Source organism: Pelecanus crispus, chromosome Z, assembly GCF_030463565.1.
Source record: "Pelecanus crispus isolate bPelCri1 chromosome Z, bPelCri1.pri, whole genome shotgun sequence".
NCBI lineage: Eukaryota > Metazoa > Chordata > Aves > Pelecaniformes > Pelecanidae > Pelecanus > Pelecanus crispus.
The window spans coordinates 18,725,660-18,751,639 of NC_134676.1; the positions used below are offsets into that span (position 1 = coordinate 18,725,660).

General features: G+C 39.5%; 1 protein-coding gene across 2 annotated transcripts in view; it reads left to right on the forward strand.

The window, feature by feature from the left end:
- Window positions 1-25,980, forward strand: part of PARP8 (poly(ADP-ribose) polymerase family member 8) — a 118,360-nt gene that overhangs the window by 90,861 nt on the left and 1,519 nt on the right. The window contains exons 15-24 of one of the 2 annotated variants that reach the window (XM_075727251.1): window positions 9,568-9,660; window positions 15,823-15,948; window positions 17,489-17,554; window positions 18,889-18,956; window positions 19,315-19,363; window positions 20,178-20,290; window positions 20,458-20,530; window positions 22,496-22,565; window positions 24,357-24,433; window positions 25,365-25,434. In XM_075727251.1, coding sequence (XP_075583366.1) covers window positions 9,568-9,660; window positions 15,823-15,948; window positions 17,489-17,554; window positions 18,889-18,956; window positions 19,315-19,363; window positions 20,178-20,290; window positions 20,458-20,530; window positions 22,496-22,565; window positions 24,357-24,433; window positions 25,365-25,434 — 805 coding nt within the window. The remainder of the gene's footprint in view (window positions 1-9,567; window positions 9,661-15,822; window positions 15,949-17,488; window positions 17,555-18,888; window positions 18,957-19,314; window positions 19,364-20,177; window positions 20,291-20,457; window positions 20,531-22,495; window positions 22,566-24,356; window positions 24,434-25,364; window positions 25,435-25,980) is intronic. The other variant, XM_075727252.1, reaches the window with a different exon arrangement.

Below are 25,980 nucleotides of genomic sequence, written 5' to 3' on the forward strand. Positions count from 1 at the left end.
GCTTGCCTATTTGCCTTCTATATATACATCTGGGAAGTAAACATTTTTTTTAAGCTGTCTAAGAATGCAGGAAAAAACAAAAAGCAGAAAATAACATCTGGATCAGCCAAAACAAAACCAAACAGAACAAGTGACATTTCTTGCTCATCCTCATAGAATCATAGAATCATAGAATCGTTTAGGTTGGAAAAGACCGCCAAGATCATCCAGTCCAATCATTAACCTATCACTACCAAGTCCACCACTAAACCAATTAAGGGTAGAGTAGTAATTTCATGTTTCCTGGCTTGGTGGCTGGATTATTTTTTAATGAAAGTAAAAACTAAGAATCATTAAGGTTGGAAAGGATCTCTAAGATCATCAGTCCAACCACCAACCCAACACCACCATGCTCACTAAACCATGTCCCAAAGTGCCACGTCTACTCATTTTTTGAACTCTTCCAGGGATGGTGACTCCACCACCTCTCTGGGCAGCCTGTTCCAATGCTTGACTACCCTTTCTGTGAAGAAATTTTTCCTAATATCCAATCTAAACCTCCCCTGACACAGCTTGAGCCCATTTCCTCTTGTCCTATCACTAGTTACTTGGGAGAAGAGCCCAACACCCACCTCACTACAACCTCCTTTCACGTAGTTGTAGAGAGTGATAAGGTCTCCCCTCAGACTTCTCTTCTCCAGGCTAAACTATCCCAGTTCCCTCAGCCACTTCTTATAAGACTTGTGCTCCAGACCCTTCACCAGCTTCATTGCCCTTCTCTGGACACACTCCAGCACCTCAATGCCTGTCTTGTATTGAGGGGCACAAAACTGAACACAGTATTCAAGGTGCTGCCTCACCAGGGCTGAGTACAGGGGGACAATCACTTGCCTTATCCTGCTGGCCACACTATTTCTGATACAAGCCAGGATGCTGTTGGCCTTCTCAGCCATCTGGGTGCATGGCTAGCTCATCTTCAGCTGGCTGTCAACCAACACCCCCAGGTCCTTTTCGGCCAGGCAGCTTCCCAGCCACTCTTCCCCAAGCCTGTAGCGTTGCATGGGGTTGTTGTGACTGAAGTGCAGGACCCGGCACTTGGCCTTGTTGAACGTCATACAGTTGTCCTCCACCCATCGATCCAGCCTGTCCAGATCCTTCTGCAGGCCATCCTACCCTCAACAGATCGGTACTCCCACCCAACTTGGTGTCATCTGCAAGCTTACTGAGGGCATACTCAATCCCCTCATCCAGATCATTGTTAGAGATATTAAACAAGACTGGCCCCAAAACAGAGCCCTGGAGAACACTGCTTATGACCGGTCACCAACTGTATTTAACACCATTCACCACAACTCTCTGGGCTCAGCCACCCAACCAGTTTTTTTTACCCAGTGAAGAGTACACCTGCCTAGGCCATGAGCTGCCAGCTTCCTTAGGAGAATGCTGTGGGAGATGGTGTCAAAGGCTTTACTGAAGTCCAGGTAGATGACATCCACAGCCTTTCCTTCATCCACCAGGTGGGTGTCATGAACCCATGCTGGGTTCATGAATGATAGAGTAATAGAATCATAGAATGCTTTGGGTTGGAAGGGACCGTTAGAGATCATCTAGCCCAACCCCCTGCAATGAGCAGGGACATCTTCAACCAGATCAGGGTGCTCAGAGCCCCATCCAACCTGACCTGGAATGTTTCTAGGAATGGGGCCTCCACTACCTCTCTGGGCAACCTGTTCCAGTGCTTCACCACCCTAATTGTAAAAAATTTCTTCCTTATATCCAGTCTAAATCTATTCTTCTTTAGTTTAAATCCATTATGCCTTGTCCTATCACAACAGGCCTTACTAAAAAGGTTGTGCCCATCCTTCCTATAGGCCCCCCTTAAGTACTGAAAGGTGCAATAAGGTCTCCTTGCAGCTTTCTCTTCTGCAGGCTGAACAACCCCAACTCTCTCAGCCTGTCCTCATAGGAGAGGTGCTCCAGCCCTCGGATCATTTTTGTGGCCCTCCTCTGGACCTGCTCCAACGGGTCCATGTCTTCCCTGTGCTGAGGACCCCAGAGCTGGACACAGTACTCCAGGTGGGGTCTCACCAGAGGGGAGTAGAGGGGCAGAATCCCCTCCCTCGACCTGCTGGCCACACATCTTTTGATGCAGCCCAGGATACGGTTGTCTTTCAGAGCTGGAAGTGCACATTGTTGACTAATGTCTATCCTCGCTCTACTGTCATCTTTCTACAGGTTGTATCTGCTTACTACTGTGGTATCTCCCATGTCTTTCAGCAGCATGTTCCACATATCACTTAGTATTGTAAGATTATTCAGAGAGCTTACCTTAGTGTGAGATAGGGTATTAAATAAATTATTCCCGCTCTCTGGCAGTGTGTATACCTATATTGAGCTTATAGTAGCTTGACTTCATTGAGCTTATAGAATAGACAGAATGAACTCTTTCAGTTGGAAAGGATGTACAATGATCATCTAGTCCAACTGTCTGACCAATTCAGGGCTAACCAAAAGTTAAACCATGTTATTAAGGGCATTGTCCAAATGCCTCTTAAACACTGACAGGCTTGGGGCATCGACCAGCTCTCTAGGAAGTCTGTTCCAGTGTGCACCCTGTCAGTAAAGAAATGTGTCCTAATGTCCAGTCTAAACCTCCCCTGGCACAGCTCTGAACCATTCCCACGCATCCTATCACTGGATACCAGGGAGCAGAGACCAGCACCTCCCTCCCCACATCCCTTCCTCAGGAAGCTGTAGAGAGCAATGGGGTCACACCTCAGCCTCCTTCTCTCCAAAGTAGACAACCCCAAAGTCCTCAGCCACTCCTCATAAGACATTCTTTCCAGCCCTTTCACCAGCTTTATTGCCATCCTCTGGAAACATTCAAGGACCTTCACATCCTTCTTAAATTGTGGGGTCCGGAACTGCACACAGTATTCAAGACGAGGCTGCACCAATGCTGAATATAGTGGGATAATCACCTCTTTTGACTGGGCTGGTTATGCTGCAGCTTGATGCACCCCAGGATGTCGTTTGCCCTCTTGACTGCCAGGGCACACTGGTGACTCCTATTGAGCCTGCTGTCAGCCAGCAGCCCGGATCCTTTTCTGTAGGGCTGCTCTCCATCCACTCGTCTCTGAGTTTATACTTGTGCCTGGCATTACTCCGTCCTCGGTGCAGAATCCAGCATTTTGACCTGTTAAATTTCATCCCATCAATCAAAGCCCGGTGGTCCAACCTATCTAGATCCCTCTGCAAGGCCTCCTGTCCCTCAAGAGAGTCAACAGCACCTCCCAATTTGGTATCATGAGCAAACTTGCTAATGGTGCATTCAACTCCTGCATCCAGATCATTGGTAAATATCTTGAACAGAACTGATTAATTGAATTGAGCCATGAGGAGCACCGCTGGTGACCGGTCGCCAGCCAGGTGTAGCCCCATTCACTGCAACCCTTTGAGCTCTGTCCTTCAGCCAGTTCTTAGGACAAGAGGAAATGGGCTTAGAACGAGAGGAAATGGGCTTAAGCTGCGCCAGGGGAGGTTTAGGTTGGAAATTAGGAAAAATTTCTTTACGGAAAGGGTGGTCAAGAATTGGAACAGGCTGCCCAGAGAGGTGGTGGAGTCACCATCCCTGGAAGTGTTCAAAAAACAGGTAGACGTAGCACTTCGGGACATGGTTTAGTCTAGTCTACCCTTGATTGGTTTAGAGTGGACTTGGTAGTGTAGGTTAATGGTTGGACTGGATGATCTTGGAGGTCTTTTCCAACCTAAACGATTCTATGATTCTATGATTCACCCAGCACACCATGAACCCGCTCATCCCTTGGTTGGACAACTTGTCCAGAAAGATGTTGTAGGGGACAGTATGAAAAGCCTTACTAACTTCCAGAAAAATTACATTCACTGCCTTCCCTTCATCTGCTAGGCAGGTGGCCTTATCATAGAAGGATATCAAATTAGTTAACCAGGACTTTCCTTTTGTGAACCCATGTTGACCCAGCCTGATGATTGCATTGTCCTTTAAATGCCTTTCAGTAGCACCTTGTATAGTCTTCTGCATAATTTTTCTGGGAACTGAGGTTAGACTAACAGCTCTATAGTTCCCTGTGGTAGTTTGACTTCATTTGAAAATTCAGGACACAGGTGTACTTCTTGGTAATTATTTAGTTTTAAAGGAATTCCTAAATCAGTGTAAATGGGTAAATACTTAATTTAAGTACATTTATTTTTCAATATATGTTTTAGTGTAAAGGAAAAACATGTCATAAAGGTTATTAAAATACAAAGCTGAATTTTAATTTTAATAAATCATAGTTCTTTTAATCCATTATGCGCTAGTGCTGGATGCTTCACTCAGAAGTAGAAGCCATGCTAGAGTAGGCAGATGTGCATTAAACTTGCCTTTCAAAAGAATATTCATCATTAATAATTAAAAATTGCTTAACCTCTGAAGCCTGATGAACCTTATGTTACAGTTAAGGGTAATTCTGCATGATTTCAGTAATGATTTAAGTAAATACAGAAATCATACAGTTTAGACTCAAATCTTTACCTTGTAATTCTGTAGGAGTGTGTTCTAAGATGCACATTACCTAAAACTTTTTATTTTATCAACTTTGAATTGAATTGACCTTTCTGTTATACTGTAGGAAACATAAAAGTCTTAAACTCATAAACATGCTTTGCTCTAGTCCTCTTACAGAGAATGAGAATTTTACATACGGTGTTTAAGCAGCATGGGTAGAAAGTATACAAGTTCCTCATCAGTGCCTGCCTTCCAGGTACCACTTTTACCTTGTGTGTCAGATCTGTAGATACCACTGAAGTTTCTGTAGCATTTGTTAATTGATCTGAAAGCTTGGCCTACAGATGTAAGCTGTGAGAGAGCTGGAAGAGAGCCTTTCCTACAGCTCTGGATTCTGTTTCAGAATTACTAATGTCATTCTTACTGCTCTGAATATGGCTGATCCTTAGGTAATATGAACTCAGGTGACAGACAATTAGCAACCAATCTTACTTTGCCTTTACCTACAAATATAGCTAAGACATACCTAAAAATCCGTAACTGACACAAACTGTGAAATAAGCCTTAAAAACTTGAAAGCTTACTTGCAAAAGAGACCTTTACCTACAAGACTGCTTTCCTCTCTCCCTCCTTCTCTCTCACCTGCTCTTTCCCACTTTTTTCTCTCTCTTTCCTTCTTTGTTTTTTTTACTTTCTTTCTCTGTTTTTTCTTTTTCTTTTTCTTTTTCTTTTTCTTTTTCTTTTTCTTTTTCTTTTTCTTTTTCTTTTTCTTTTTCTTTTTCTTTTTCTTTTTCTTTTTCTTTTTCTTTTTCTTTTTCTTTTTCTTTTTCTTTTCTTTGTCTTTTTCTTTTTCTTTGTCTTTTTCTTTTTCTTTTTTTCTTTCTTTTTCTTTGTCTGTCTTTCTCTTTCTGTATCTGTCTATCCACATTTTTAGTATTACTGCTGCTGTTTTATATCCTCATCTTTCTGGTGAGTCTAATGAAGACCTAACTAATTGTTAAAAAACCTAACAATTACCATGGCTGAACATGGGAAACAGAACAGAGATTTGAAGTTACATTTCATCTCCATGCCTGTTGCTTTCCTTAGAAGAAGTGAGATGGTCACTGATGGTTTCACCTTTACCATTTGTTACATTTGCTGTAAGTCAGGCTATGAGCCTTCCCTGAGCTTTTCCTCTGAGATCAAAAGTTTTTAGGTGTGTTAGTCATGTTGCAGCCTCATTAGTGTCTGTGTGACATCCCTCAGGATACAGGAAAAGGTGGCACATTGCTCTTCTGAGCACAGCCACAGCACACATTAGAAAGTAGCAAGGTAAATCAATATCAGCTATGAAAGTTTCAACTTTTTTGAATTGAAAGAATGTCTGGAAGATATAGTAGTGTATGAGTCCAGGAACCAGAATATGTCATAGTACCTAGGTGGTTTGCCTGTCTGCCATTCACAGTCACTGCTGTAAGAAGTGACACTTGCATTGTAACGTGTGGATACTCTGATTGAGCCCTTTTTCTTCACAGCAGCAGTTGGGTGGGTGCTACTGAGCATGCAAAGAATGGGGGTGGCTAAAGGAAATGTCCGAAAACCTCAAAAGATCAAAAAATGGTTTCTGCTTCTGTTAGTGCCTTCTGCTTCCAAGCATTTCAGGTTAACTTCCCAGCTCTTACTTTCTTCTGGCTTTTCCCCACTGGGATAATTATCCTTCTAAATAGTTGTTCAGCACCAATGATCTTCACTTAGCTAATAGTTTTGTGGAAGTCAATGGCTTTATGTTAGTTTTCTCCTTTCAAGTGAAAATAAAGTATATGTGAGACCACTAGCAGCTGCTGTTGTTGAAGAGGAGTTACAGCTGTGCTCTTCAGGTAGCGGAGAATAAAGCTGCCCAGCTAGTCATCTCTGCATGCCTTCATGGTGATGGTTGTAATCTAAAATTCTGTGTGCACCTAAGATGAGGTTCACGTTCAGAAATACATACTTCAGTGTATAAGCCCTATTTTGTCATGTATTTTCCCTTTGTAAACAATGGAAACTAGTAATCTAATAGAAGTTGGATATTCTGTACCTTTGTGGATGTGGATTCACATCAGTAAGAACATGTCTATACTTTCATGTATGTACACAAAAGTTCTTAGAAAGTTCAGCTTGCTGAATAGTACGTGTACTTGAACCAAAATAAGAGTATCAAAAATTACATTGGAACAATGTAGCTTTTATAAATGTGTTAGGGTTGTTCTTGTTTGTTTACTGTGGCTAGGGACATTTCTCATGTTTATGATACAAAGTCAGAACAAGACTATTCATGTCCCAAGGGCTCCAATCCTATTACAAGAGAAGAGGAAAGTGGGCACCATAAAGGGAAACACACTGGCAGTATGCAAAACACTAGCAGCAGTGTAAGAGCAGCCTTGAATCCCAGTTTTCCCATAAAGCTTTTGATTTTCTTAAATCTCCGTCTTCTAGAATTATTAACTTAGTTTTCATATGTTTTCATTGGTTCTAGCATGCACAATTACGGACAAAACCAAAATATAGAAATGTGACACTGAATAGATAAGTCACTGTCGTGTAAAAAGCAAAAGTCCTCCAAATGTTTACTTCTTAATTGTAAGCCAATCTTTTCATTTTGGAGGGAAAGGCAGGCATTTAAATAGTTGAACCTAACTAGTGACTGGAGTAGAGGCCAGTGAAATGGCCATACCAACATCTCTTGGAACACTACTGACACTTGTGGGAAATTTAAGTTAAAAGCATCTGGTTTAGTTAAATTGGGACAAATTTCAGAAACAGGATCCAAAAGTGCTCTTAAAATGGCTAGAGTTTGGGTTAGAAGGCATCCAGGGTGGATATATGAAGGCAGGCTATTGAAGTGGTCATAAAGGTTCATCAAATACAGAAAGTCAAAAGAATTCTATAGACACTCACAGCAATGTCTGTTCCTCTTCAGGGCTCAAATGTTGCTGTCTTGCTTCTCCTCATATCTACAGTTCTTCAGCCTTAAGAACTTAGCTCCAGTGTACACCTGGGAGAAGAAAGGCCTTTCAAATGTCAAACATAAGTGCAATGACCATTTTCCTAACTTCCCTCTGCCGGATGCTCAGACATTTCTGGGATCATAACACAGGGGGGGGGGGCAAAAGCCAAGATGACAAATCCTGTGTTCCCTTTGCCATCTTTAAGTCTCAGGTTAACTTACTTTGTTGAAGGTGTAAAAAAAAATGTCAAAAACAAGTATTTTCTTAACACTTCTCTTGATGGCAAGCATTGCTAGACCTATATTGCTCTGCTATTCCAGAGCAATCCCTTGCTCTGGAATAAAAGGGAGTCTTGTGTATACTGTTGATTATGATAGTCAAGGTGATGGTGCCACCATGCTTCCCTGACTAAGCAAATGATTTAACCACCTTCTAAATGTGGAAAGCCTAAGAATAACGACAATAATAAATACCTTTTGTCTAGCGTGCCATGGCACAGTGAATTGTATCGTGTTAGGCTTCATCTGCTGCCTAATGCAATGTGACGTAGCAGATAAAATAAATCAAATGGGTGACACTCTATTAGACTTGAAAGATGATAGCTCTTGTAAAGCAACTGTTGTGAGAATATGTCAGTGCAGTAGTTTTCAGATGTTCATTGAAGTCTCGAATCTTTGAAACCCAGCAAATGTGTATTTTAAGGGCTATAAAACAAGTGACTACAAATACAGCAGTATGCTTATTACTGACAAAGCTGTTGCCTGAAACAGAATTCAGCTAAATTTTATGTTTTCTTTGTGTCCTCAATTCGTCTTTTCATTTCTGCAAGTGCTTCCTGGAGACATTGGCTTGAACTTCAAAGTGTACTGCTACAAATGCTTTAGTGATTATCATGGTAGCTAGACTCAGAATTTTTAGTTACAAAAGTTCAGTAGTGCCTACCAAAGATCATTTTAAGTTTCAGGGAGCTAGGATTTAATAATGTGGATTCAAAGAAATGATATCCAAAAAATATTTTTGATTGTTTTCAGCATTGTAATAAAAAGTCATGTTTATTTGGGTCAGTTTTAAGGGAGGTTTTCATTTGTGTTTCTTTCTCGTATTTCATTCAACTGTCAGTTCATTTTGAATGCTTATAACAATTCATTGTGTGATTCATTACTTGAGCCTGTAAAAAGTTGATCTGCTAATTATCTTTCAGTAAATAAGCATGCAGTTGCTGTAAGAGTTGTAACCAATTAGGAAGCCTATGAAGTCATGCCTATTCTCTTTATTTAAAGCTGTGTTCTTTTTTGTTTTTGTTTTTGCTTTGTTTGCTTTATGAAGGCAGAATGCTCAATTCTTATTTAATATGCAGTTTAAATAAGTTTTTTTATTTGATCATTGTGATTGCATTGTGAATTAAGTTTTTCAAAAATATAGGCAAAAAACTGGTTCAACAGTAAGGGGGGGAGGTTTGATATGTGAAAAAAGAGTGTAGAGCCTTTATTTATTAAAATAACATGTGTCCTTCCCAAATACAGTGTTTATTCTATGAAAATTTACTGCATTTTCTTAAAGTTTACCAATAAATTGTTAAATCAGTTTAAAATTAAATTAAAAGTAGCTTCCTCAGGAAATTTATCTTCTAGATCAGATTTTTATGTGTGTTCTCAACAGCAGAATAACAAGCTGTGAAAAATAAACCTGCATTTATGAAGGGCGTGTGCCCCCATTAACTTCTGGATTTGTTCTCCATTAATTCTAATTATATAGGAAGTTTTCAGAGTCTTATAGGATAGTGTTAAGGACATTTGGGTACTATGCCATAATTTTGTTTTAGTAATCTGTTTGGATTTCTTTTCAGTTTAGCCTCTGTGAGTACTTACAAGTTTTAGAGTTCTTCACACTTGTTCTTCAGATTATTAAAATGTCTCTCTAATATATTTTCCTCAATAATTGACATGTATTCATAATTTGAAATTAATGTTGCAGTTAATATCTGAAGAAAAAATTAACATTAAATGTGTTTGGGTTTTGTTATAGGTATTATGTGATAAAACTAAGAACCCAAAACTAAAACAAAAATATAATTAACTTTCTTTCTCTGTGTAGCCCACTGTTTGTGAACGGGAGCTCTGTGTATTTGCTTTCCAAACATTAGGAGTGATGAATGAAGCTGCTGATGAAATTGCAACTGGGGCTCAGGTAGAATTATTTAATGCTTATTACATGTCTGATTTTCTATAGTATACTCAGTCTTCTCAGTCTCTTCTAGTATTTATTTTGACTTGTATTCCCCATGTGAGTACTGTTTGGTAAATATTATTTATTTGTCCACTCTTATAGCTGTAAATACACTGGTTTATGCATGGCATTTTCAAATGGTACTAATGAGGTGCTTCCATTGTTTCACTTCCATGTAATTAGAGTAACCCTGTTTTCTTGTTCTGTTGTATTCAATTAGGTCACCTGGGTTGTTAATAAAGGCAACCATTGTCATTTGGAGATAATTCCCATTTATTTTTACCTAATGAGCCATTACTACTCTCATGCAATTAATAAGCTACTTCCTGTTCATGGTGTTGGGATGCAGCTATCCACTGAGTATCTGTTGTTTTGATCATTAAATAACAGTGGGAAAGTCCTTACTGATGTTGCTACATAGGTTTTTTTCTCTCTTCTCAAGGATCAGGAATTTAATATAAGCTTGCTTCCTGACTCTAAGTTCAATTATTGATGTAGTCACAAACATATCATTGTTTTCTTTCATAATTTTGTATGTGCCTTAAAACAAAGTATTTTAAACTATGTTTCCAAATCATCATTTAACCTTAGATTACAGTAAATTCAAAAGTTAAAAGGTCTTATATTTAAGATCCTTTTAAGACCTTAAATTAAAAGTTTACACATCTTACGGAAAAGTGCATTCATCTGATTTCCTAGACATATGTCACTCACTGTGCATTTACATAGTAACCAACATCCTTTTTTTGGAAGAGAAACGTTCAGGTCAGTTCACTTTAACTGACACTAGTAAGTCTAGCCACTGGAAAGAAACTATTCAGCTAAGTGCCTGAATACTGTTTATGGGCATATCCTCAAAGGAAGAAACTTGCAGCAGTGTACACCAGCTTCTTCACTTGAGAATATGACTGTGGGATCTTAACATCAGCTCTTCATCTGATGTCTGAAGACCATTTGGTGGCTATATTTGCAACATCTAGCATACCAAACACTGGGATACCTGTGTAATTTTGTAAGAAATAGAGAGAGGTGTGCTGATGAAGCCCCACCTCTTCCTCAGCCTGAAGTCCTCTGAAGACCTCAGCTATGTGTTTCTGGGGAGCTAGTTTTGGGTGTTTTTTAATTCAGGCACTTACATGGTACATTACATACACATTTAGAATCATAGAATAGTTTGGGTTAGAAGGGGTCTTTAAAGGTCATCTAGTCCAAGCCCCCCCTGCCGTAAGCAGGGACATCTTCAACCAGATCAGGGTGCTCAGAGCCCCGTCCAACCTGACCTGGAATGTTTCCAGGGATGGGGCCTCCACTGCCTCTCTGGGCAACCTGTTCCACTGCTTCACCACCCTCATTGTAAAAAATTTCTTCCTTATATTTAGTCTGAATCCACCCTCTTCTAGTTTAAAACCATTACCCCTTGTCCTATCGTGGCAGGCCCTACTAAAAAGTTTGTCCCCATCTTTCCTATAAGCCCCCTTTAAGTATTGAAAGGCCTCAATAAGGCCTCCCTAGAGCCTTCTGTTCTCCAGGCTGAACAACCCCAACTCTCTCAGCCTGTCCTCGTAGGATAGGTGTTCTATCCCCCTGATCATTTTTGTGGCCCTCCTCTGGACCCACTCCAACAGGTCCATGTCTTCCCTGTGCTGAGGACCCCAGAGCTGGACACAGTATTTACTCCAGGTGAGGTCCCACCAGAGGGGAGTAGAGGGGCAGAATCACCTCCTGTGACCTGCTGGCCACGCTGCTTTTGATGCAGCCCAGGATACGGTTGGCTTTCTGGGCTGTGAGTGCACATTGTTGGCTCATGTCCAGCTTTTCATCCACCAGTACCCCCAAGTCCTTCTCCGCAGGGCTGCTCTCAATCCCTTCATCCCCCAGCCTGTATTGACATTGGGGGTTGCCCCGACCCAGGTGCAGGACCTTGCACTTGGCCTTGTTGAACATCATGAGGTTCACATGGGCCCACATCTCGAGCTTGTCCAGGTCCCTCTGAATGGCATCCTGTCTCTCAGGTGTGTCAACCATACCACTCAGCTTGGTCTCATCTGCAAACTTGCTGCGGGTGCATTCAATCCCACTGTCTATGTCACTGATGAAGATATTAAACAGCACTGGTCCCAGTACAGACCCCTGAGGGACACCACTCATCACCAGTCTCGATCTGGACACTGACCACTATCCTCTGGATGCAACCATCTAACCAGTTCGTCATCCACTGAACAGTCCTCCCATCAAATCCATATCTCTCCAATTTAGAGAGAAGGATGTTGTGGGGGACTGTGTTAAAGGCCTTACAGAAGTCCAGATAGATGACATCCATAGCTCTTCCTTTGTCCGCTGATGTAGTCACTCCATCACAGAAGGCCACTATGTTGGACTTGCCCTTGGTGAATCCATGCTGGCTGTCTCGAATCACCTCCCTGTCCTCCATGATCCTTAGCATAGCTTCTAGGAGGATCTGTTCCGTGATCTTCCTAGGCACAGGGGTGAGGCTGACAGGTTGGTAGTTCCCAGTGTTCTCCTTTCTACCCTTTTTAAGAATGGGTGCAATGTTTCCCTATCAGTCACCAGGGACTTCACCTGACTGCCATGACTTTTCAAATATCATGGAGAGTGGCTTGGCAACTACATCAGCCAGTTTCCTCAGGACTGTGGGATGCATCTCGTCAGGTCCCATAGACTTATTTATGTATGGTCAGGGTCCTCGGGGTCTTGAACCTAATCTTCTCTTACAGTCGGAGGGACTTTGCTCCCCCAGTCCCTGTCTTGCAGTCCAGCCACTTGAGAGATGTAGGAAGAGAGGTTGCCACTGAAGACTGAGGCAAAAAAGTGGTTCAGTACCTCAGCTTCCTCCTCATCGTTGTTACCAGTTTGCCAGTCTTGTTTGTTAAGGGAGGGTACACTTTCTTTGACCTTCCTTTTCTAGCTGACATACCTGTAGAAACCCTTCTTGTTAGTCTTTGCATCCCTTGCCAAGTTCAGCTCCAGCTGCACCTTGACCTTCCTGACCCCCTCCCTACACAACCGGGCAGCTTTCCTGTACTCTTCCCGGCATACCTGTCCCTGCTTCCACTGCCTGTGCAGTTCCTTCTTGCCCTTTAGTTTGACCAGCAGGTCTCAACTCATCCATGCCAGTCTCTTGCCTTCCTTTCCTGATGCCTTACACCTGGGGATCAAGAGCTCTTGCACTCTATGCAAAATGTCCTTAAAGATCTGCCAGCTCTGTTCTGCACCCTTGTCCCTGAGGGCAGTTTCCCAAGGGGTCCTATTGACTACCTCCTTGAAGAGCTGGAATTTTGCTTTCCTAAAATTAGATTAGGTAGAAACTGACGTGGTACATTACATGTACCTAGTACAATAGGTACAAACAAGTAGCTCTCACTTCTCTTTTTAAATACAACTGACAGGAGAGGTGGTTAGCCTTCGCTCTGTGTTTTACATAGGTATCACTGTTGCAGGCATATGTGGACTTTGCTCTAGATCTCTAGATGTACCTCTACATCTACAGAGCTTTGCTGTAGAGTACTGCAGTGATTACAACCTTAATGGTGCTTAAAAGAGTTAGATAAGAGGTTTTGTTGATTGTCCCATTGGACCTAGGTGACTAAATTTTGCTAAGTTTCACTCTAGTGCACCCAGCTCACTACATCTGATCCGTTTGAGCTCCCATTCCTGCTTGCAGAAAGAATTCAGTGCTTCTACGGTTTGATTCATCTGAGCTGGTTTTGATACTAGTTTAGGATAGTGTGAATCACAGCATAGACTATCAGCACAGTGGTTATTTTCTCCATTGATTATAAAGAGCCTATGCTGGCTAGTAAGAGGTGGGTGTTCGCATTGTGATTGCTACATTTTGTCAGATGAATCTTCCTCCAAATCATTTTGTGTAGTGAGGGAACCTAAATATAGGTTGCCATTATTAGAAATCGCATCCTGCTTTTTTCTGCTGTGCTTTCAGCTGGTTTCCTAAGGTATACACCCCTGCTTTGTCACTCCCGATATTCTGATGGCTCCTCCTTAATAATAAGTGATTGTACTTTCTAAAACTTTCAAGCCCAAACTCACCTTGCCTTATTTTAGTCACATAGTCAAAATGCCTGAAAATTAAATGCCTGATTTGTTGATAGTTCAGACTCCCTGTAGAGAGTCTCTGGAGACAGAGAGGTACTGCCTGAGAGACTGATGTCCTAAGAGGGAATTACCATCAGCAAGTGTTGTCTTGCCCTCCCTGAAAATATTTTAATCCTTACTTTCATACTTCGCTACCTACTGTTAAGGAGTAGGAGTTCAGGCTGAGCTATAAGGACATTTACTAGATCCACAGCGCTTCCTATTACCAAGGAACACATACACGAGTTTGTATTATAATTTTTGTATTAGACTTACCTCCCAGTTTAAGTTGCTCTGCATTCCATCAACTCAAAACAATGATCTCATGGAAAATCGGTGGTTTAACTAAGCCTGATCTATGCCTGTTTTCCCCCATGTCAGAGCAATATGCAGGTATCATGGTGAGAAACAATACAGGCATCAACAGCTCGTTTAAAGGAAGGCTTTGGGGTGGCATTCTAAGAACAACTGTGCCAATTTTAAGACAAAGTGCCATTGTGCAAATCATAAAGCAAGACAACTTTGAGTCACTGTATTAAGAGATTTGGGGACTCAAACAACTCTTCCCTAGTAGTGTTTTGTGACTGGAGGCTAAGACGTGCTTCTGAGAAGCAGGGTGTATGAAGTCAGGCTCAATTTCATGATAATACATTTACACAGTTGCAGGCCTGTTGCCTGACCTGTCTGCGTGTGCAATGGTCTCCTTTGCAAATGCTAATCCAGATGCCCTGTTTTGAAACATTCATCACACTTGCAGGTATTATAAACTGGAAGGTAATCAGAGCACCATGGAGGAAGGGGTCATTATTTAAATAACTTCATTTTTCAATATATGTGAGATATTTAGTAACTGGAACTAACAGAATATTTTTAAACTGATGGAGAAAATTGTCCATTCATGCTAAAGGAGGAGAATGGCAACAGTATGACTCACTGCAGAGCAGTTCCTTTTCCCTTTCATCATGATTCTTATTTTCATTCTGCTTCTCTAAAGGACCATCATTTTTTTTTCCTCCAAATGATCAGATACAATGGCAGAACAGCTTGAGCTGTGAGATGAGATCTGATCCTTATGGAGTTGTCGGAGGAAGCAGGGATGCCTACTAAGTATGACTCGTCTCAATTTCTCCTTTCTTTCATGGAAAAGTCTGTTTCCACACAGGAATGTTTTCAGAAGGCACAGAAAAAATGGAGGGAAATGAGCTAATTTGCACCTACATTTTTATGTAGCAACTTTGGATTTCATTATGAGCTGGATTTAGGTTTCACAACTGCCAGAAAGCTGCATTCTCTCTGGTTTGTGATTGCTGTATTCTATTTTTAATTATATAGAAATTTGTTGCTAAGTTGTAGAGCTGCCTATGTGCACATATGTAAATACATGCCTGCGTACACATTACACACATGATCTTACGGTGAAATCTTGGAAATCACAGATATTCAAAGCCATGTTGTAGTTTTGTACAACAGGATGGAAGGAAGAGGATCTCCCACTGTGAGCCATGCAAATGACTGTTAAAGCACTGCACTGTTCTGACTTTAGCAGAAGCAATATTTACAAGTGTTTCTATGATTACAGTCTTCAGGAGAACAGCAGGCAGTAGTACAAAAACCCTTCCTCATTCCTGAGCAACATTTTTCACTGGCACCTACCGTACAGAGATACACAAATCCAGCATAACTTCATTTCCCCAGAGAATGAATTTAATTCAGGAATTAGCACATGTGCACAGGAGAAAGCAGGGCTGCAAGCAATGTTTTTGACACAATAATATATTTAGAACCAGCTACTCGTTCTACTTATGCAGCTGGAATAATGTACCAGGGCTAAACCTGAAGCCTGTTGAGGTCAATGGAAAAATTTCAGTCCTAAACTATGTCCTGTGGATAACACAGTTTGGGTAATATAGGTAACAATGAACTGTGGTATTACTATACTGTGTAAAAAAAGCAGACTGGAAGATACAATATGAAAAGTACATATATTGAATAAATATTTTTCTTTGTCACTAGGTGGTTGATCTGTTAGTATCCATGTGTCGGTCTGCATTAGAATCACCTAGGAAAGTTGTCATTTTTGAGCCATATCCTTCTGTAGTTGATCCTAATGATCCTCAGATGCTGGCCTTTAACCCCAGAGTAAGTAGTTGTATTTCATTATGTCATAGCTTGGTTTTAGTCATTCATGAGATTTCAAAGCAAAACCTTCTTCTGGAGGAGTCTCTTTTACTGTAAGAGATACAGCTCCAGTATGTAGCACAAGCTATATTCTGACTATTTTCAGAACTTTGTAGTTTTTTTAGTTGTCTCTGAGAACGTATTTGGGTATAAACTGTAAGTTGCATTCAAAGTTATGTTGACACCAAGAAATTCTTTTAGGGTACAAATTCTAGATGCAAAATTTTATGTTCTTAGTGTCTTTGTCTCAGCGTATACTTTGGGCACAAAGAGAAGGATGGCCTTCAGGAGGTGTAGACCATGTAAACTGGGGGATTTCCAGTCCATCTTTTGATTCTTAAAGTGTTTAAAGTTTATTCTTAATGCTGCCATCTCATTTTCTCTTTGCAAACAATTATGTCCTTAAATGTCATTTTATCAAATACTGACATAAGAGTTGAGTTTTGTACAAGCACCATTTTTGAAGAATTGCATTTGCACCACTTGCTCCTCAGGCTGCAAATATTGCCTCTCACGGGAGCCCTTGAGAAGCTGTGAGCTATTACATCTCACTTGAGCCGTCCCCAAGGGCATAAATGAGAACTTTGGATGTCCTGCTTTGGGATGCGTTTCACTTTTTCTGAACAAAGGCCAGTTAGCAGTGGTTCTTCCTCAGGAAGGGGCGAGCATGTTCGGTAGCATATGGGAAGAAAGATTTTCCAGGAGGTGCTTGGAAGGGGGCTGATGAAGAGACAGCTAGTCTGGTGGCTGGGCAAGGTGCGAGTTTGAAGCAGATGAGGGAATATGAAAGGGTCACACCAGAAGAGGAATGGAGAGAGACGCTGGTCTGGCAGGGCCCACACCGCCTCCTCCCAACTTCTTGCCAGCATGGGCAGGGTGAAAGCCCATGGGCAGAAGTTGGCAAGACCCAGAGATGGGGAACAGTGGAGCTCCTGAAGGTGACGTGACATGTGGAGCTGATGAAGCATGGACTGTTAAGCTCATCCAGTCAGAAAAGGTGGGGAGCCGTCTGGTAGTGGTTCCCAAGCAGAAGGTAGGCAAGGATCAGGGTGCGGCACAGGGACAACTGAAGCACCTCTGATGTTTTATAGAGCTCTTAGCAAAGTAAACACATCTATTTATTTAGCATTTTATTTAAAATCTATTTGGTCACTGCATTATTTAACTTAATAGCATGTTGTCCAAATAACTGTCAGGACCTGTGTTCAGTTACAAATGTTTTTTTAAAAAGTTAGCTAATTTTTTGAATATGTTGGAGATTCCAATTGAATTCAAAGAAAAACCATCATGATAATATTTTTTTGAGGAATTTTCATGGACTATGAGTGAGAGAGTCAATATGTGAGGTGGAAGGAAGCTATTGGTTAGAAATGTTTGAAAGGATTGGTTTGCTGAACATTTGTCCTAGCTTTGGCTTTATACACACTCAAAGAATTTAGGGTTTTGTAGAGCCAAAGACTAACAGTCTTTTGATTTATTTGCTTCTTTTATGCTATGCCAGAAGAAGAATTATGACCGAGTCATGAAAGCATTGGACAGTATCACTTCTATTAGAGAGATGACACAGGTGAGTTTAAAAGTCTTAACTTAATCACTGTTTCTAGAACTAGGGAGATATTTCTATTGCTTGCCTATGATGGGTGGGGAAGTCAATAGTATCATCTCTTTCCTATAGAGCTGTAATAATATTAAAATGTGTGTTAAAAATAACAAGCCTAGAGTATCCATAATGGCAGTCAAATAAAACTGATGAAATAGAACTCAGATCTTCTGAAGTTTAAATAACAGATAGTAACAGCAGACTGGGACGTTGTAATGAGATAATCACCAACTGCTGCATTTCTGGAAATACCAAAGCCAGACTGGGTCTTTTATTTCCAAAGCAAAAGAAATTGATTTTGTGACAGTGTTCTGAATGATAGCTTTATTTCTATTATAGCAAAACACTTGATCAGCTAAGTATGGTTGGGTACTTGGAAGGTTGGGTCTCTTGGTATTACTACCATATGATTTCTCAATATTCACAGTGGGACAGAGTCTGATAGCCGTACTTATGTTCATTGTTACACTTCCTTTCCCAAACAGCCCAGCTGATTATAACTGATTATTGAAATCTCTCCTATGTACCTTGCTTTTCCAACTGCTATATAAATGTAACCTCACAACAGTTTATAAATCTTATTCTTGATGTATTTGTAAAGTACTTTGAGATTCTGGAATGAATAATGAGGCCTATAGAGAGGAATAAAATAAATTGAAAATTAAAACTGACATATTTTTGTTACTTAATGTAACATCTTGCAAAAACTAAAAAAAACCAGGTATTTCTGTTACCTAATTTAATGTCTTTTGAAAAGAAAGATAACCACCATTTTGCTTTTTTAAATGTTAAAATAGTTCTTGGACTGAAGAGTTTTAAAGGGATGCTTTGCACTGTGATTGAAATCAAGAAAGGTTTTCAAAGGGATTATAAGATGATACAGTATTTTACTTTACCAGTTTATACCATGAAACAGTTAAAAAATTGAGTGGATTACCTTGGGGTATTTTGAGAGACTTAATTTTGTGAAGTTTCAGTCCAATTTCTTAATCCAAGAGCTGAACATAAATAGACGTCTTCTGCTGTTCTCCCTGAGATCACCAATGTTTGCTATAATATACTCATTTGGATGCTAATTATATGCTTATTATTTTACTCTAGGGAAAATAATTGCTGTATTAATTCTTGTTGTCAAAACACATTTATAACTGTACAACGCTAAATGTCAGTAAAACTGTGATTTAGGCCTAATAATAAGTCCATGTATCTGTTTTAATAGATGAAATCATGGGCAATGTAACATATAAAATTTAACCTTATGATTTCAACTAGAAATAAAGAATGTAATTGCTCTTTTCTAGGCACCTTACTTGGAAATAAAGAAGCAGATGGATAAACAAGACCCGCTTGCACATCCTCTTCTACAATGGTATAAAATTGACTCACATGAGATGATAATTATTAAAGTACCAAGTTTAATGAATAATCACTTCACCAGTGTAATTTGGTATAAGCTCACCCTAAGAATTAATGTCAGAGTTGACATTTGCAACCGCAGGTGTTTCTGGACTGTTTCTGGACCTCATCTGGGCCCTCTGAAAACACTGGAAAGACTCCAGCTAATTTTTACAGCCTCTGATCTCACTTTCTAGTCAAGATTTTGTCTACTTCCATCTGATAGATTCAAAGACCTTCAGCTGGGTGCTTTGTGGTAGCCATTCATAATTTTTTAAGAAAAGTTCTGTTTCATTACCATGTCTAATACATCTAACTCTTTCTCATTTTAGGGTTATTTCTAGTAATAGATCACATATTGTGAAGCTACCAGTGAATAGGGTAAGTGCGGGTTCTTTATTATTTTCTCATTTCTCATGGCTCATATTACCATTTTAGGTAGGAGTCTCCTAGCCAAACGTAGGTGTCTACATTCAAACTAATCACAGGGATTCCATTAATAGACAAGGGAGAGAAATAGGCAGTTTCAGGTCACGACTCATCGAATCATGTTGTGAATATCTAAAATAGGTCAAAGGAATAATGCTCAGAAAAAGCCTATTTGAGGTGTTCAAATTTGAGTAGTTCAAATACAACTGTCTACCTTGTAGTAATCTGAGACTGGGTGAGAATAACTTCACTATTTGTTTTGTTACCGTATAGAATATTAGATACAGAATTGTACAGAAAGCAGTGCACACAAACACAATGTACCAGGAGATCCACATAAGAGTACATAGCTCTTGAATTTTAGAGGGATGGTGCTGAGATTCATTTCTGAGTATGTGTGCCTCTGATCCTGTGATTAAGGCCATAGTAATCTGCAGCCTTCCAAATCTGAACCTTAATTCAAAGCCATCTCTGATCAGAATACCATGATGAAATTGTTTAATTTAATTACTTTACTGGAGCCTTGTTAGGCTGAAATCTGTTTCAGAAACTTCCGTATGTTTCGTAAACTAAAAGACATTTTTACTGTTTGATTTCATGTAGAAACTATGGTAATGAGACCAATTTCAACTTAGTTCATGTAGTTATTTAGATACAGTCATGTATTGTGCAAAACAGAATGATATCTTAAGAGCTACCGTTATGGAAATACAATGCTTTTGTGTTAATCAACTTCCTTTCACTTGTGCACTGTTATATTTTACAGCAACTGAAGTTTATGCACACTCCCCACCAGTTCCTACTTCTCAGCAGTCCACCAGCCAAAGAATCCAATTTCCGAGCTGCTAAAAACCTCTACGGAAGTACCTTTGCATTTCAGTAAGTACATATATTCGTATTAACTGACAGTTATCAAAATGCCATGCTGTTTTTTCATTCTTGTCATTTGAGGTTTACAGCCATGAATTTATTGTTTTAAAGGATTACTGATTTAATTTTGCATTCTACACTGTGGATTTTAATGCTTTTTTTTTTCATTTTTTCAGTGGTTCACACATTGAAAATTGGCATTCCATCCTGAGGAACGGCTTAGTTGTTGCTTCCAATACGAAGCTGCAGGTAAATAGTAGACTAAATAGGCTTCAGTTAACTTGTGCATGCTTGATTACATACTAGCTTAGGCAAGTTTTCAGGGGGTGTGGTTCTGGTAGTCATATAGGTGGAAAAAATGGATGATTTCAAATACCCTCTTGTTTCCTGGAAAAGGTACTTTTCTGATGCAATTAAAATGAAATAATATGTCTGCTAAAATGGCTAGAAAATCCCACTGCTAGAATCAATGTTTCAATTTTACGTTGCAGAGCAGCACCTCCAGGAGGCTTAGCTTGGTACTGCTTAGAAGCAGTTTTGTGATTAAAATTTAGAGCTACATAAACTATCTCCATGTTATAGGATCCAAGAGCATACTAGATTTACAGGAACTGGGTTTACAACATCTTCTCGTCTCTGGTTTCCTTGGGAATAGAAATATGAGGGTACTGGCCAGGAGGGAGCTATTGCAAACCTCAGTTTGTTTCCTCAGACTGAATCATCAGGAGACCACTATTGCAGAGCAAAGTAGGCAGTACCAGCAGGACTGGGGAGCTGTAACTCAGAGTATTTTAGCATCATGGTTTTGACAGCCCTTCCCCAGAGCTGAGTCTGTGATACCTTGGAGGAGGATCCCAGGATGCTGACTAAGGATCGGGTTACAGAAGACACCGAAAAAAAGGAAATGGAAATCTCTGCTATTCCTCTTTGTGCTTTGGGTGTTTTTATTAGTATCTTTGGAAGATAATTCCCCAAGAAAACAGGATTTACACACCAAAATTCACCAATGTAAACCACTTTGTTTATGCTTATTTTTTTGTTGAGGGTTGAGGTACTCGGAATAGGAGGAAGCAGTAAAGCCCTATTTTATGCAAGTCATCATTTTTAGATCTCTCACACACCTAAGGCGTATCCTGAGCCCAGTTCATCCTATTTACTCCAGTACCAACCAGTCAGGAAAAATATCTACTTACCAAGAATACTGTAAAACATTGTAGGATCTGGAGGAGTGAAAGCATGTTTACACATTAGTATGAGAGCTCTGGCACATTGCGGAGACAATGTAAATATCATTGGGTCAGAGGAAAGAAATAAGGGTGAGCATGACTCTGAAGCCCAGTGGTCATAACATCTATCTATGTAGGAGATACTCTGGGTTCTCATTTGTGCTCCAACAACTACTTGGTGTGTTTTCTTTAAAGGCTTTTCCACATAAAGTAGTCAGTCCCTGGAGGAGAAGTGAAACACATACTTCCCCCTTTCCAGACAAGAAAATGACTGCAGGGCTAATAAAAAGTGCTCACTTTTGTTGCTTAGCCCAAGCTTCATGACATGGAACAGTGATGTAGGTGAAGAAGAGTCTTCAGTTTCCATTCTTTTCAGACAGCTGGTAGCTTTGTGGTTAAAATGCAGTCCTGCAGCGATGGGAAATACATGTCTGAATTGGCTCAGGCAAAAGCTTGATTGAACCCATTCCTCCAGTACTCAGGCTGAATTAGTGAATTAGTGAAATTTGTCTATGGTGTATGACCAGTGTCATCACCATCTCTTAATTTCTTACTAAGCTGTTGATTCACAGAGGCCAGCTTAGGCTGTTCTTCCTGCCAAGGTTTTGGTATGAGGCACATGCTGAGCTTCCTCAGTCTTGTTAAGGCTGATGTATGTTTGGCCATGTACAGAAGCACCCTCTTGTAGGCATCCTCCGTGGTGATGTTATGTTTAAAAACAGAAAATGCAATTTTGTATATAAATCTGATGCAAAATTATTTTTGGCATTTGGACATGGTTTCCAGAATATTAGTTGTGTATTTCCAGTATTTTAGTTGTATATTAGCAGCACGATTTTTTTAAAGACTTCTTTGAACACCACTTATTAGCAGGCAATAAATTAGTGCAGTGGGTCAGACACTTATCTACATTATGACCTGTTCCTATCATTTTTATTCTGTCCAGGTAACCAAATTAATGTTAAACAATCACTCTGTTCTTTTTCAGCTCCATGGTGCAATGTTTGGAAGTGGAATCTACCTTAGTCCATTGTCAAGCATATCATTTGGTTACTCAGGTGATATTTATAAATCACTCTAAAGTTGGAGAATTATAGGGATGCATCTTAGTCTACTGCTTTTCTTACCAGCTTCACTGTTTACAACACTGTATTAAATTTTATCTTTGTTGACCAAGATTTAATTTATTCAAAAAAGAGAAAATCTAAATTCCCTTATTAAATACCTGTCCTCATTTTCCAAGGCACTGAGTGTCTTGAAACTGTGCTTGAAGTAAATAGTAGCTAATACTGGATGCTATGTGTAATAGAGCAGGTCTTGATTATGCAGTGGAAATTCAACTTCGTGATTTTATGGCAGTATCTGCTCTGCGGATTCATGGGCTTTTATGACCTGATCTGACAAAACAAATATTCATCAATAGACATGTTCAACTGTGTATATTTAAGAGTATTCCCAAGTATTGCCATGCATAGAAAGTACAGGACAGTGTGTTTGTTTTAACATGAGAAGGGGAGGGAACATAATTTGTCCTACTAGTAAGTCCAAAAGTGAGTCATGCAGAGTTTTCCATATCAGAATTAAATCATAAATAGGAGCATAATAGAAACAAGATACACCAATGTGTATATTAAGAAACTTAAGAGATTTTAAAATATGCTGACTTTTTTCTTCACATACGAAAGCACTGGATAGTAGAATGTGTGTTTGTGTGCATGTAGATAACTGAGAGTTTTAGTTATGCTTTCTGACTTTCAGTATTTTTAGGCAAAGTCACAATTCATTTTAGGAGCTCAGAATTTTTTACTACAATTTATTGGATTTCAGTATCAGTAATCTCTAAATGCACTTTTAGCTTTTCAGAGATTACACGAGTATGGAAGCTTTTTAGGACTCACTAAAAGTGCAGGTTGCAGTATCATTAACAAAATGTCCTTCTTTTTGGACAACACTGCTCTGTCAGCTTCAGTGTGGTTCTTCTCATTTCTCTGCCTTTCTTGGTCCCTTCCATGCAGTCTCCTCCAGAAAGGAGGCCGGTATTCGTATGAAGTGTGTAATACTTGATGCCAATAAAAACCATGGAGGAGGTCTTACAATCCCTGTTCCTTCAAAGACTAAAGCTTCCCCATAATTCAGTCTGTGTTTGCAAACGGCCAAGAAATATGGGATACTGGAAAGGCAAGGAAGCCTGTAGTAGCATACAATACAGGAACTTTATAGAAGCCAACACAAGGAATGTAAAAGGGGTCTAAGGCATAAATGTAGGTGTTTAGATTTCTGAGATGGAAATTGGATACAGTGTGGCTGACATTGTAATACTTTTACATGTAGATAAATTAATTAAATCAAGGTAGACTTTAAAATTTTAAATAAATTAACTGCTTCTAAAAATGAATTAGACTTTTAATAAGTCTAAATAAAGTGTTAAAGATTAATATCTAAAGCTTTTTCTCTTATGATTTTACTATTCCACCCACACTAAATCAGACTGTATTACTTCAGCTAGAACAGGGTTAGTTAGACTCAAGACATGCTGACGTGCAACTCTGTTAAGCAACCACCTAAGAGCATTCCTGAGCTGAATTCAGTGGCATTTAAGCTCATGTTTATCTGCTTTTGCACCTACTTAATGCTAAGTTGACTTTCCTAAAGTCTTTGCAATACGTGCAGATGTACTGATAATTTGCAGGATTAAATTAAGATATTCTATGACAAAGTTAACTAGCTTTTTGGGTGCCATGCAAAGGCCTGTAACTCCCACTGTGCTACCTGATTCATTCTCCATACTTAACTTTGCTTAGTATGGTATTAATATGCTGGGGTATCTTATGTGATTTTAATATTCCTAGGGATGAACAAGAAGCAGCAGAAGGTATCAGCTAAAGATGAACCAGCTTCAGGCAGTAAGGGCAGTAATACATCACAGGTACAGTACATCAACCATCTCTGGAAGACTTACGGTTTTATGTTGGGAACTTAGTAGCTGAAAAGGAGGCAATACTCCCTTCGTGAAAGCTAACAGTTCTATTTTACTGAACAAAATCAACAACTTCAGAGACTGCAAACATCAAATACAGCCCAACTGCTTTTAGTGACAATTCACAGAGTATACTGCGGGTCTTGTGCCCTTCTTCTCCAAGCAGAAGAATTTAGGGAGAGAATGAAAATGAAATTGTGTTATGACCCTTAGCAAACCCTTGCTTTCTGAGTTCTAGACTTGCAGAAGAATGATGCAAAAGGAATTGAGAGTGGTTATTGCTGGAAAATGAGTAACATTTCATTGATAGCAAGTAATTTTTTCTTTTTTGTGGTTTTTACGTATTAAAACATTACAATTCTGCTTTATCTAAAGCAAACTCATAGCATTTATGGGCTAAATTTTGAGAAAGAAATCTTACATCTGTCTTCATAGTTAACACATAGAAACCACAGAATAATCTGGCTTTGAAGAGAGATTGGTAGGTAACAGCAGAAGCCACCAGAAATGGGAAAGCCAGTAAAATATCAGGGGACAGGCCAAAGAATCGGTGATCAAGCTCACCTTTTCTTTTTCTGCTATCAATTTGTTTATAAGTAACACTCTGATATTCTAATAATATTATACATTCTGTAATAATTACGAACTTTTCTTTCTGGATAAAGCATTTCAAATCCCTCCTACAATAACCCAAACAGATAATGTAAATGTTTTTAGAAATTCTATTACATTTAGAAATACAATAGAAAAGTTTTAGAAAGAATGCTGCTATCTTTGTTCGTTAATAAACCACTGAAAATAGCAGCCCTCTCCTTTGTTAATTTTTCACTCAGTTTGTCTTACTGCACTAATCAAGTTTTCTCATATTTTTACATCTCAGTCACAGAAGAAAGGACAACAGTCACAATTTTTGCAAAGCCGTAACTTAAAATGCATAGCCTTATGTGAAGGTAAGCTCAAAGCCCTTGAAAAACTGTTTTAGTCATGGACACAGTGTTACTGGATGCATATCAGTGAGACCTTTAGTTCCAGTATTGGTTGGTTTTAGGTAAGACACTACTGGTGGGTGTACGAGTACTTGCTTAATAGTTGACCCCTTGAGTCATAATTGCTATGCTTAGTTTTTTAAAATATTTGGTAGTATTGCAAATCCCAAATTTGTCATATCTCAGTTTCAGGCTTTGTTTTTAACATCTTGTTTTTCACTCAGACATCATCAAACACAAATATCTCTGCTCCAAAGGCTGATTAGTTGACTCAGATCCTCCTTAGCAGCCCTATTGGCCATTTAAAATCAGTTTTTAATAAAAATACTTTTTCATTTTTCATGCCAATTAGCAACTGGCTCCCATACGTCAAACGTCTGTATTTTCTGGAAAATATAACATATTTTGGAAACAAGAATGAAGTTCATCTCCCTGTTTGTACTAGCAGCCAACTCAGTGTCTACGCCACACCACAGACATGCAGTGGAAAACTACAGATTCCCACAAGGC